Genomic DNA, 13,181 nt, shown 5'->3' on the forward strand with positions numbered 1-13,181 from the left:
TCCCTATGGAAACTAAGGTCAAGTGAATGGCTTTCGTCAACTTTACAAGCAAGCTTTATTCAAGATGATCACCAATGGTAATTCTCCACGCGGCAAAAGGTCATACATGCACATATATATATATATATATATATATATATATATATATATATATATTGGTGGAATATTTTGTAAGGAATTGGTCACTGAATTAAGGCACTGATTTTCTTCCATCACACCCTATTTCATAGGCTTCGACAGCTGCAATTAGAAAAGTTCATTGTGATTGTATATTATATTAATGTTGGAAGCTGTCATACGTGTATGGTACACATTAATTATTCAGACTATAGAATATAATATAAAGAGGTCCATAATTGTATGTTGCACTTGTTAAGGTATTGGTTGGCTAACTTGCATTGGCTGTGTGCAAAGGTGGGAGAGATTATATATGCTTTTATGATCAGTGTATGTGACCGACTAATCATGATCATTCGAATCACATTCCACAGTGGAAAAGGGTCTTATCTATTGTTCTACTACAGAAGATAAGACAACCTTGTCACTGAATTCAACTTACTTTTTAATAAAAATGATGGGTGGCATCATAACGGGACGAGGAACCAACAGAAAGAAACACAGCTGCTTGGCCCCTGAATCGGCCTAATTTGTTGATTAGAAAAGCCGATTTGATTGAAAAAAGAGTGTAGCCAAGCGGTGCTTATGCATTGTATACTACAAGCCAAGCTTGCAGTAAACCAGCTTGTAATTCAGTGATCACATCCGATAAAAAGCACTGGTATCTGTTTAAATTTCATATCTCATTAACGATACCGTAAATATAATCTATATATTTAGTGGGTTTAAACAACAGATCAGGGTTTATTTAGTATGAGCTGTTCAAAAAGCTGTGAACCAGCATGCATTATTGTCAAAGGAAGCAATGACTCTCAAGAGTATAAAACCTGTCCTGCCTAATTCCCGACTGAGGAATGATGCTCTGATCTTTGACAACAAAAGTATAGGCAAGTTTTGATCATCAGGGCAAAAAATGGGAAGCATGCCATCACTGCAGGCCTTCTTTCCCAGTGATAACTAACAGGATATATACTCATTTGCAAAGCTCAATCGGTTAACTAAGACTCATGCATGCATGTCTCCTGGCATGCAGTAAGCCTGGTTATGAATTCGAAGTGCATGCTCATGCGCAAGTTTATGAGCTGTGAGGACAATCACATGCCCACAATCTACATGTAATTTAAAGAGAAAAAAAATCAAAATTAGTTCCAAACAAACCTTTTGCTGTTCTATTTCATACAGATTGCCAGGCCCTGTCTCACAGTGCATGCGTTCTGGACATTGCAATCATTTAGTTCATCATGCAATAAACAATGCCATGCAAGAGTTAAATGGCATATATAGAGGAGCATTAAAATATATGTACTATTGACACGCAAAAGGAGGACTACAGAAACCATATATAAAAAGGCCAAAAGACTGGACACGTCTGTGTTTCTAATTTCTATATATAAACAAGCTAGGCAAGTAGTCATGCTTTCCAACAGATTAATCATGCAATTCTACCAATAGAGTTGAAAAACATCTTCATCATTTGATTCCATTCTAAATAAATAGTACACCAACTTTTGGTTTTTGATGTCAACTGTTTTATTTGGTAAGGTGGACTATTATCTTTTTTTTTTTTACGAGTACTGCTATATTCATAAAGGAACTTAAAAATAATCTTACAAACTGACGTAGCTTCATATATTTTATTAAATTTACTTTACAATAAAAGTAATTTTATAATTTGACGAACAAAATCAAATCTTATCAATTTGTGAAATTATTTTTATGGTTAAAATATTTTCTATTTTTTCTACCATCACGCTCAATTTTTTCACACACATATATACATATATATATATATATATGTATAAAGTAGGAGTTGTATGTTAATATGCGTGCAAATAACTGTAAAATGTAGATCATGATGCCGCAAGTTTTGGTTAAAAAAAATTAAAATTAAAAGCTAGCAAGTACACATGAAAGTGGTGCTGCATGCCATACGTCTTACAAAACTCTAGCTTTAATATTTTTTGGAAACATTAATCAAATATATAGCTCGGAATTATAGATGCAAGTAGAGAGAAGAACACACACGTTTTGAATTTGTCAATGACACGTATAGATGTACTTTATTACACTATACGATGTTTCAAACTACACAATGATGGGTCAAGCCGCACATGAAAAGTCGTAGTACATTTTGATGAGTTCTAGATATCAAAGTGCAAGAAAAAAATAAAAAATAAAAAAGGGAGATGAGGTGGGTTTGTTAAAATCCATATGTGAATATTACGAACATATCGTGGTATTTTCACCATCTAGCATCCACCAAGATCATCATTTATTTACTTGGTCAATCCACACCTCTTCTTCTTCCTTGTCATGCTGCCAACATATTTTTAAAAATATTTTAATTAAAAAAATTATATAAAATTAAATTTATAAATTAATATAATTTTATATCATACATTCAATTTATTTTATTATAAAATTAATTTTATAATTTAATATACCTTATGATAAATTACGAGTTTATTTTTATAAAATTTTTTGTGACCATAACTATTATAATAAAATGAGAAGTGAGAGAGTTTTTTTAGATATTAATGACGGGGATACCAAAAACCAAGTAAATATTGGTATTTGTATCCGGCAGAAATGCTTGACAACTTTTATTTTGGCATTTAAGGTTTTTTTTTTTAATAAGAAAGATATTTTTGATAATATCACATTTATTTATAAATTATTGAATTTAGTATTAAATAAGATAAGTCCTTGTTTAAATTGAAAATTCACATCAATTCATTTTATTATTATAGTTTTTTTAAATTTTTATACAAAAAATAATAAATAAAAAATATTAAAAAAAATATTTTATTTAATAACTAATCGAAACGGCCTAATTGTAACAAAATATAAATAAAAGAAAACAAGTAGTGTGTGTGGCAGTAAAAAAGGGAAAAAAGCAGACTTGGAAACAAACACTTATCGAAAAAACCTCGTCTGCTTCCCAGGAGAGGGATTTTCCCCACATAACCCAAAGCCCTGACCCCAAGGCCATCCATCATCTCTCTCTCTACTCTCTCTCATGTCATATCATGCAAGTAGCACCCTAAGCGGCCTTTAACCTCTTCACCCCACGACATTTGTTTTCGCCTCTTCGCCAGCTCATTCATTCGCAAGTTACGGCCCCAACCCCAAACCCACACCAACCCAACAACCCTCTCTCTCTAATTCTTCATCTCTCTCTCTCCGCCACTTTCAACGTTTTCTCCACCAGATCTCTCGCGGTGACCCTTTGGAGATGTGCTCTCTATGAGCCTCGTCTCTCTACCCCTTTTATATAGTCTTCTGTGTTTCTCTCTCTTATACCCAAATACCCTTGTTTTCTGTTTCTGATTCTATTAGGATTATTTTTGACCTTTTCTGCGATTTCTCTCCGAAATATCTTGTGGGGTTTTCTGGGTGTCTTCTCTTTGTTGTTTAAGAACAGAGAGTTCTTTTTCGTTTTGTTTTTTTTTGCTTGAAGAGAGAGAGAAAATGGCTAATGGGGCAGAGAGAGACAGTGAGTTGGTGGTGATGTTTAGCGATGAGGAGCTGCGAGAGATGAGTGGGGTGAAGAGAGGCTTGGACTACATAGAGGTCACGTGTGGTTGTACCAGTCATAGATATGGTGATGCTGTTGGGAGGCTTAGGGTTTTCCAAAATGGTGACCTCGAGATCATTTGTGAATGCACCCCTGGTTGTCAGGAAGGTCTCTCTCTTCTCTCTCTTTGCCTTCTTTTGATCTTTTTGGGAAATGGGTTTTGATTTTTATGCATGTTTGGATGTGTATGCGTGTGCATATAGAGGCTGTGGTAAACTGGTCTTTGACGTTGATGTTTGCCACTTACTGTTATTTAATCTGTTTCGGGATTAGATTTTTGGTGATGGAAAACCTTGCAAGTTGTTCGTCGTTTGGCTGTTCCACAGTTTAACTGTATGTTGTTTTGTCTCAGTGAATGAGTTCCCTTTAATGCTAAACACAAAATAATGCAGTTATGGATTTGGATATTTTCAACTTGATATGGTTCGGTTCAGGTTGAAACGTGGCTTCTTTATCTATTGCAGTGGTTGTCTTTGAGTACGTATCTTAGAAGAAAACCTGCATTGTCATTATGGTTGTGATTTTATGATTATAATGCTTTAGGCTAGGTCTTTTAGATGGTTTTTGACCCCCGAGTTCTGTTATTTCTATTTGGCAGAGTATAGTGTTAGGGGATGCTGTAGCAGTGGTTGTATATTTTATGGGTTTTCTCCATGTTTTCTTCTTGGATTTGTTGGTATGTTGCGACTGGTGTCCCTGGTGAAATTTGGCTCTTCATTTTGACGTTGGCATATCTGCCGGTGATGCTGTGATGATCCGTTTGTTGTTAGGCCTTGATCGTTTCTGGGCAATGAACGAACTTTGAGCTTGGATTCTGATGACCAAGCATGGCCATGGTCTTTAAGTTAGAATGCGCTTCATGCTTCTCTTGGTCTGCATGTCTTTTCATTTCCATAGTGCAGGTGTCTAAGTTGAAGCTTTATTTTGTAGTGTTGATGACTGACGATTTAAGAAGGTCCTGCATTCCTCCTATAAACAGTTTTTTGTATCCGCCTTGCAATGGCTAGGCCTGCTGGATTTGCACCTAGAAAATTCCTGAGGATTGCTTCAACGACTCTTTTTTCAATGCCAAACTTGAATTCTGAAAGATTGTATGCTCTGGACTTGGGTTAATGATTAAATTTGATGAGCACTTGAGATGTGGATGCTCTATTAGTGTTAATGGATCTTTGGGGTTCACTGAATAATTTGATTTATGTTCCACCTCATGTATTCATGCGAACACTTTCTTTTCTGTTGTGTACAGCACGTGCTATATGGTATTATGTTAGGATCCCTTTTTATCCTCCAATTCTGATAATCTAATTCTACTTATCAAAAAAATTCTGATAATCTAATTCTTTTATTGACTATTTAAATGAGTAGACAAGCTGACTCCAGCTGCATTTGAGAAGCATTCTGGAAGAGAGACTGCTAGGAAATGGAAGAACAATGTTTGGGTCATAGTTAATGGGGAGAAGGTTCCGTTGTTTAAGACAGTGCTGCTCAAATACTACAACCAAGCATCTAAAAATGCTAATGGGTCCCACAGATCCCAAAATGGACGACTTTGTCATCGTGATGAGTTTGTTCGCTGTACTAGATGCAACAAGGAGCGCAGGTTCCGTCTGCGGACAAAAGAGGAATGTCGCATTCATCATGATGCTTTGGCAGATGTAAATTGGAAATGTTCTGATCTTCCATATGATAAGTATGTTTGCCCCCTACATTGAATGAATGCATCTTTTTCTATTCATGAATGAATCATTTTGAATCCCTTATTTTATATATTAGGCTATTAGCCATTCAGTGGCGAGTTGTTGTTTTTATGTCTCTTTACCCCTAGGTTATAGGTTTTATACTTATCTTAAATCTGTTAAATCTTTTTCTAAAGGCTTGCGTTTGCTCAATCACTGTACTGGCTCGTTTGCTGTCTCATATTGTAGAGTGGTCTTTTCCAGCTCGGATATCGTTGTGCTTTGTTACAACAAATAGAATCTTATATAGCTTGTAAGTAACCTTCAAGGTAGTTTAAGATGCAAGTTTGCTTAACGGACTTGGGGCAACCCAGTCGTGCTAGTTCTGGATCCTGGCCATATTGTTTATATTCATAGTTAAATCAGAATGTAGTGCAAAGGGTAATTTGCAAGGTAATTTGGTTCCTATGATAGTATTTGTAGAAACTTTTGCAAGCTTCCACGGTTTAATAGATAGGATATGGAAGAAGTTCTTTTTTTGATATGTAAGGATATGGAAGAAGTTCTTATACATATAAAATATGAATTTTAGTTCTCTGACTTGAGAAAAAAGAAGAAATGGGTAGGTATTTGAACCTTTGAGAAGGATACTTCTGCATCTATCTTGAATTCAAGACAGACCATTCGCCATCTTTTTGACTATCATTTTTTATCATCCTCTAATGCGTCATCAAATGATTGGCAGATGAGTAAAAAATAAAAAATAGTTTTCCAATCATATGATGTCTCATCAGAGGATGATGAAAGGATGACGAATATCATTTCTCATAATTTAAGGGGTTTATGTCTTGGTGGTCTCAACCTCTTACCCTAAGCTTGGGATTGGAAAACACAGCCCCCACCTCCTAGTCGCATCAAACCACTATGCTTTATCATAGTACATGGCTATATAAAGGTTGAAGACTAGCAACGATGGAGTGATGCTCAAAAGCAATTTTACTTATCAAAATATTGTAAAGGTTGAAGGCCATCATAATCAACTTTGCTTGTAGCTTCTCCACGCCCCTTTAATCCAGGAACTTTGTGTGGTTTTTTATTTACTGTTTAACACTCAATTATCAGCTGATTTCTCATTGTCTTTCCATAGGAATTTTCTAAAACTGAAATGATTTATTTTCAAACGTGTCCTCATGTTCGAACCACTATTGAAGTGGGTATGTTTTAATGCTGGTATGTTGTATGGTTAGCTTTGACAAATGAGATAATAAGATAACAAGGGATAGAACTTAATAAGGTATTATTTGGTAGGGGTGATAAAACCAGACATGTGAATCTATGAGCAGACCTTATTGCATGAAGAATTATAGAAGTTATAGAAGATGATAGAGAGATCTCAAGGGAATCGAGCAACTGACTGATTTATTATATGCACACTGGTATTTTTTGTAGGCATATATATTATGTACTCTTGTGAAACATATTTTATTTATATATCCATGTATGCACACCGTCTTGTATTCAGAAGTACTCATGTGAAACAACCGCTTTCTGTATTCAGAATTACATGTGATGATGACGAAGAAAGAGCAAGTCGCAGGGTTTATCGGGGCTGCACTCGCTCTCCAACATGCAAGGGCTGCACATCTTGTGTGTGTTTTGGATGTGAAATCTGTCGTTTTTCTGATTGCAGCTGCCAGACTTGCATCGACTTTACCCGGAATGCGAAGACTTGAGTCTCCAAAGCAAACCCGTTCAGCTTGCTTTTCTCCTTAAGGTGGGTTCTTTACCCATTCAAGCCCCGCCCCGCATATGAAAAGCTCGGTGCCATTTGTCTTCGACTTCCTTACAGCGGAAATGAGTTTCCAGTTCCTGGCCTCATCAGTGTTCGCACTTCCCCATTGACTGATTTAAAACTTTCAAATCCAGTAATTTATTCTGATTTATAACTGGCATGTGTTTCTATTTTTTCTATCATTTAATATATTTATCATTTTTATGAAGCTTTATTAATGTAGCTGATCCAAGTTCATTGTTTTGAAATATGCATTCATGTGGGTACTTTGCAAAATGATTATGTCCAACGAGTAATATATGATTAATTACTATCCCAGTACGACGTACGGTACTTCTATAGACACAAAAGGTTTTCAATTGGTCTATGAAAACCTGTCGGGAAATATATACAACAAAAATAATATTCTATATTTAAATTTTAAAGATATAAATTTTTCTTTAATTCAGCACATGGCACTAGGGGGAACCGTGCATTGTGCAATGCATTAAAATGAATAAACCTTAAATTTGCTTTTTCTGAAGAGAAATATTTTTATATAAAAGAATTATATAAAAGTAATTCTAAAGCTTATGTAATTTAATGCAAATAGATTTAATGGATTACGTAAAGTACATTAGTTCATAGATTTTTTATTTTTGTATAATATTTTTGAGTTTGTAGCATAATAACAAAGACAATTATGGCTCATCTTCAAAGTCTAGGGTTTTTATAGTCATTCAATTAGTACTGACACTGCAGTTGAGAACCAGAAATTTGGTCAGACATCATCGACCTCTCATTTTACGACCCTTACATCTGAGAGAGAGAGAGAGAGAGGTGGCGAAAACAGTAGTAACGAAAAACGAAGAAGATATCTACTAAAGCTGTAGGTTGCCTTTGTTACAAAATCAACAGAAAACGCAACCACCTGCACATAGGAAATATTTTTCAACATATTATCCGAAGCTTATGTATCACACGAACCATGGAACTCCAAAACTGCATAGGCCATAGCCAATCATATACTAATGTGTTATGGTGAAGCGGAACACAAAAAACCATCATTTTGAATGCCGCCCAGCTCTCCCACCTGCAAAACGACCACCCCCACGACGATATGGTTTCCTTCCACGACATGAAGACGCACCCAGATTACTTTGCTGGGGATTTTCAACACTGCCTGGAGTGAAAAAGGATTGTTGCATAGCACAGCCTTGTTCCCCTTCCAACCCATTAGACATGACTCCTCGTTCTCCACTATTCGTTGATGGTTGCGTATGGCGGCCCTGTAAAACCATCCCAAGTGTCACTTGATTTAAGGCATTCTGATCCGCCAGACCACGTCCAAATGTGGGTCCAAGAAACATATTTGACTGTTCAGCTGGTAACATTGCAGTAGGAAGTGACCTCTGACTAGGATCAAACTGCTGCTGAAACAGCATTCTGTTTGGCATAGGCATCAGATGCTGGTGAGGATTCGGTGGGAGCCAGGTCATACCATTAGTTGGGAATCCATTAGGAAAGACTGCACCCTGTGGTGGCTGAAACGGCATCCCAAAATTCCCATTTGTCCAAACTCCATTTGGTGGTGTGTTAAAACCAACTGTCTGTGCTGTTGGGGGAAATGGTGGAACTAGGCCAGGTCCACTAACATAACCTTGTCCTACAGAAAATGCAGCAGCAGGTGAGAAATTATGCTGGTTTTGAGAGGATGCTAGCTGATTGACACGTGTCTGTGGTTGACGTGATGATGGTTGAGCATTTTTCCATTGCCCATCCCTATTTTTGACCTTTCTATTATTTTTCTTGTTTCTAACATTCGGTTCATTTATGCCCCTCTTTGTCATTTTTTGTATTCTCTTGTACTCGGCCTCTTTCTCATCGTCAGAAAACTCTGCCTCATCCGTCACCTCTTCATCATTTGCACCAGATGCATCGTAACCTTTCTTGTAAAGATCCTTGTCATTGAGCACATGATTGGCAAACTCTGGTACGAAAGAGATCGAAGAGCCTGCATGGATCGCAGATGGGATTTCGTTATCTGAATTGTATCTTACCTTATAGTATGGGTTTTTGACAGGTCCAAATATTTCATCCACCAGCCCCAGTGGGGTTCTGCTTTCAGTTATCCAGAGGATAGAACCCTCACTAAGAGGATTGTGCTTCTCAACACCTTCTACAATGACTTGAGCACCAATAATCTGTAAAGTATCAAGTAACATAATCAAAATGATCTATCCAATAGTATGCCAGGATCAATACGAAGCTGATCAAGGGGTCATCCAACTCTTCAAGCAATGACATTTAAGTTACCAACATTGTTTGTGCCAGACTAAGTTTTTGTTGTCATAATTACTTATCAAAAAGTTTTTGTTGTCATAATTTAGGTCAAATGTATATGCCAACGGGTTCTATAGCTCACACCCCCTACCCATGTAAGAACAGGTTAGAGGATATGGTTGTGGGATAAAGACCTCGGAGGAGCAGCAATGAAAGCAATAATAAATAAAGAAATTGCAGTTGATAAGGTAGGGATCATCAAAACACCAAACATCCAATGTAAAGACAGTTTCCGGTGCTGGCTATTGAGTTACAGAAGTGAGATCCCATAGGCTTTCCCTTTCACGTCTCTCTAAAATTGCAGTCATGGTAAAATCTTGGTTTATTTAATCATTAATCATCAGGGACTCCCAAGCACACGAATTCTCTATAATGTATGTAACTTAGAAATTCAAGATAGGAAAGAACAAAATTATATGAATAAAGTTTCTGTAGGCTTACTGATAAAACAACTCCCACAGGTAGCATCTGATGATGTGGTTGCAGGATCACATCCACCGGAGGAACAGGAGGGAGGACCTGCAAAATTCAATAATTTATTGCAGGCTGATGTGGTACTAATGGTCCTTATTAGAAGCCTTGTTTTGAAAAATAAAGGAAACAAAAGTATGGGCGTGTTCCTTGCAGCTTTCCAGTGTTAAAATATTTCAGAAGACAAATAAGATGCCAAAAAACTCAATTTGTCAACATTTATGTCATGTTGTGTTCAGAAAACATTTAAGTTGTTATGTTATGTTGCATTATGGTTTTTTGCAACATAAATGATGTTTATCTGTATGATTCCAGACTGCCACTATTTATTTCTAAATTTTAGCAGAAACATGAATGTGTTGGGCCAGGAAGAGAGCAGAATGCTAATATATATATATATATATATATATGAATAACGAAGAACAAGCTCACAGCAAAGAAATGTTTTAAGGCCCAAAAAGGAAGTATGAAAATAGAGCAAGAAAAGGTTTTACAAACTAATTCACAATTTACTATTACTCCAATTCTGCTGACAGTTTAGCATGATAATTCCAAAGAATAACTCATCCTAATATAAATGTTGATTCTACATCAACTCTTATGCAAGAAAAGTCTTACCTTGAATGCCACGATAAACTTAGGAGCCTACTGTATACTATATCAAAAAACAGATATTATCCTGTCATTTAGGAGCACCACTAGAATAACCCCAATTAAAATCCAAAAAGTAAGGAGAATCAATCAGTAAGTGTATGTAATTGCTCAAACAGACGGGGTATGCAAGTCTAGAAGAGAGGGAGGGAGTTTTTCCTTGATAAGTAAATTTCTGCCTTATTATTTCCAAAAGATAAAAGTACAGTGAGAATCCTTTCCATACCCGATAGAGTCAAATGAGCATATCATTAGGCAATATACATTCACTCCTCCTGGGAAGTAGTTTTTTAGTTTGAGATACAAATTAATATAATGAGCTCCTAGGCAATGATTAGTGCACTCTGTGGCCACTTCAAACTAGCCAATCCAAGTATACACTCATTAATATCAGCCACAGGATATGTTAAATAGCTGCAGCACAATTTTCCTAGAAAAAAAGAAAAAGAAATGCAGATTTCCAGATCCATCCGAAGCTAATAGCAACAAATAACAGAGCATAATAGCCTATTATCCAGGCAAATATGCACAATTTCAGTGAACACTATACTCGTGCAGTCCTCAAATTTCAAAGAACGAAAATCACACAATAAGGAGTGCATATAACCCCCAAAAAAAAAAATAAAGAAAAAAAGAAAAAAAGATGACATTTGTGTACCTCAAGTTCATGAGTTGATCTAATGGGTCCTCTTGTAGCACCGCCTTCATCGTCATCGTCACCCTCGTCAACATCGCTCCAATCAACCATCCCCTCTCCATCAACTTCATTGTTTTCACCGTCGTCATCAGTCCCACGTTTCATCTCCTGCTCATCATCACCGTCCCTTATCTCTCCTTCTTCAACTTCACCTGCCTCATCGGCACCCCTCGTCACCTCCACCTTCGTTTCCTTTTTCTCCTCCTCCTCCTCCTCCTCCTCATCATCATCACTACTACCAGTACTTGAAGCTGCCGCTGACGAAAACGAACTTTCACTCTCAGACTCCGAACTTCCACTCTCATCTCCGTCACTTTCTATCTTACTCTTCATATCATTCCCACAGCCTAGATCCGAATTACCAGGATCACTACCCAAAATAACCTTCTTCCTCATCTCTTCCTCAATGCAATAACTCGAATTCCCTAAGTTTTCACACTCACACTCCTCCACCTTCACCCCACAGCCAGATCCAGCAACGCTTGCCCCATACCCAGGAACAATTGGCTCAGAAACATTACCAATTGGCTCAGGCCCTCGTGGAGTCTGGACTTGGACAAGCTCAATGGGCTTCTCGGGAGTTCCAAACTCAAACTTTCCTATATCATCCATACCTGGGATTGTTGTATCCTCAAACCAGTCTTTTATAGAATCGAAATCTGGGAAAGAATCAGAGAATAAGAATTCGGCGGATGTGGGGTCGAAAGGGTCAAGTGAGTTGTTCGAATCCTTGAGCTTTGGAGCTTGTTCGAGGTCATCAACAGAGGAGGGTTCAGATATAAATCCCACCATTTCCAAAAGGAAAAAACTTAGAGCTTTCAGAGCAGGGATTAGCCAAGGGCACGGAGAAGTAGAATTCCATTGCAGGGAAAAAGGAGGCCAATATATATGAAGTTAAGGGTGGAGTAGGGTTTTTGTTCGGTCGGGCTGGGTATAGTTTGAATCTTAAACCCTAGTGAGTTGTTAAGGGCGAGAACATCGTAGAAGGTCGGTTGATTTCTGACGACCCAACGATGTCGTTTTATGTCTTCTTCAATTCATGATTTTTACATCGTTATCTTTTGTTGGTTCTATCTTTTAATAAAATTCTTTGTAAGATTTACGATAGATTTTTTAGTATGTCACGCGACTGAAAAAATTTAAAAAACATAATACGAATTTCTAATATTGAAAAAATAAAATTATTGAAATGGTAAAAATTAAAAAAATGACATGCTATCATGGCATGTTATGCTTCCATATTTAAAAAAAAAAAGAAAAAAAAAAGAGAGTAATAAAATATACAAATTTGATCACTAACTCCTTCTGATTATTGAGATTCGCCTCCTTCGTAGTTTTTGTTTTGAATTATAGCCCCATAGACCGACAAAATTGAGACTACTTCACCCATCTAAATTCTAAACAGAAAACATGTGGTAGAAAGCGATTAAGGTTTCGTTTGGATGCTAAGAGTATTTCAAATGATCTGAGTTTATTTATAAATAATAATGAGTTAATATATTTGAGTGGATTTTATAGATCTTATTGAGATGTGTTTGGAGATATGAGGTAGGTTGATATATGTTTAACTTTTGAAAAATGATACTTGGTGCTCTCAAAGTTACTGTTCAGGTATTTTAATTTTTTTAATAATTAAGAAAATAATTACTAGTAAAGTTGTGTATTTTTTTTTTGTTTAATGTTTAAGGATATTAAAATTAGATGAAGCTTTTATTGAATGGAAAAATGATTGTTCGAGTTATGATACTGTAAAAAATGGTATATTAGGTATGGCATGAAAAAAAATAAAAACCAAAGAAACATGTATTTTATGAGTGCAAACATGTATTTTACTTCACAAAGAAGCAACCGAAGGAAAATCAAGTACTTTATTCTATA

The 13,181-nt window shown here is 36.4% G+C and overlaps 2 protein-coding genes across 2 annotated transcripts; one reads left to right on the forward strand and one right to left on the reverse strand.

Moving 5' to 3' along the window:
- The first annotated feature begins 3,074 nt into the window (after positions 1 to 3,074).
- LOC108981939 (protein ULTRAPETALA 1-like) lies at positions 3,075 to 7,380 on the forward strand. The gene is made up of 3 exons (XM_018953192.2): positions 3,075 to 3,802; positions 5,060 to 5,384; positions 6,929 to 7,380. The coding sequence occupies exons 1-3, from the start codon at positions 3,589 to 3,591 to the stop codon at positions 7,101 to 7,103; spliced, it is 714 nt and encodes a 237-aa protein (XP_018808737.1). The 5' UTR covers positions 3,075 to 3,588; the 3' UTR covers positions 7,104 to 7,380.
- A 615-nt stretch (positions 7,381 to 7,995) lies between these two features.
- LOC108981938 (H/ACA ribonucleoprotein complex non-core subunit NAF1) lies at positions 7,996 to 12,297 on the reverse strand. Its single transcript, XM_018953191.2, has 3 exons — positions 11,265 to 12,297; positions 9,926 to 10,003; positions 7,996 to 9,345 (listed from the first exon to the last, which is right to left on the reverse strand). Exons 1-3 carry the CDS (start codon positions 12,093 to 12,095, stop codon positions 8,206 to 8,208), a joined length of 2,049 nt encoding a protein of 682 aa, XP_018808736.1. The 5' UTR covers positions 12,096 to 12,297; the 3' UTR covers positions 7,996 to 8,205.
- Between the last annotated feature and the right edge of the window lie 884 nt (positions 12,298 to 13,181).

Source organism: Juglans regia, chromosome 1, assembly GCF_001411555.2.
Source record: "Juglans regia cultivar Chandler chromosome 1, Walnut 2.0, whole genome shotgun sequence".
Taxonomy (NCBI): Eukaryota; Viridiplantae; Streptophyta; class Magnoliopsida; order Fagales; family Juglandaceae; genus Juglans; species Juglans regia.

Bases quoted from the DNA above. Each gene is read 5' to 3' on its own strand.
- LOC108981939 (XM_018953192.2), top strand. From the start codon at position 3,589: ATGGCTAATGGGGCAGAGAGAGACAGTGAGTTGGTGGTGATGTTTAGC. The intron at 3,803-5,059 runs GTCTCTCTCTTC...TTAAATGAGTAG, and splicing joins CACCCCTGGTTGTCAGGAAG to ACAAGCTGACTCCAGCTGCA. The intron at 5,385-6,928 runs GTATGTTTGCCC...TTCTGTATTCAG, and splicing joins TCTGATCTTCCATATGATAA to AATTACATGTGATGATGACG.
- LOC108981938 (XM_018953191.2), bottom strand. From the start codon at position 12,095: ATGGTGGGATTTATATCTGAACCCTCCTCTGTTGATGACCTCGAACAA. The intron at 10,004-11,264 runs GTACACAAATGT...TGAATTTTGCAG, and splicing joins GATCAACTCATGAACTTGAG to GTCCTCCCTCCTGTTCCTCC. The intron at 9,346-9,925 runs GTAAGCCTACAG...GATACTTTACAG, and splicing joins CTGTGGGAGTTGTTTTATCA to ATTATTGGTGCTCAAGTCAT.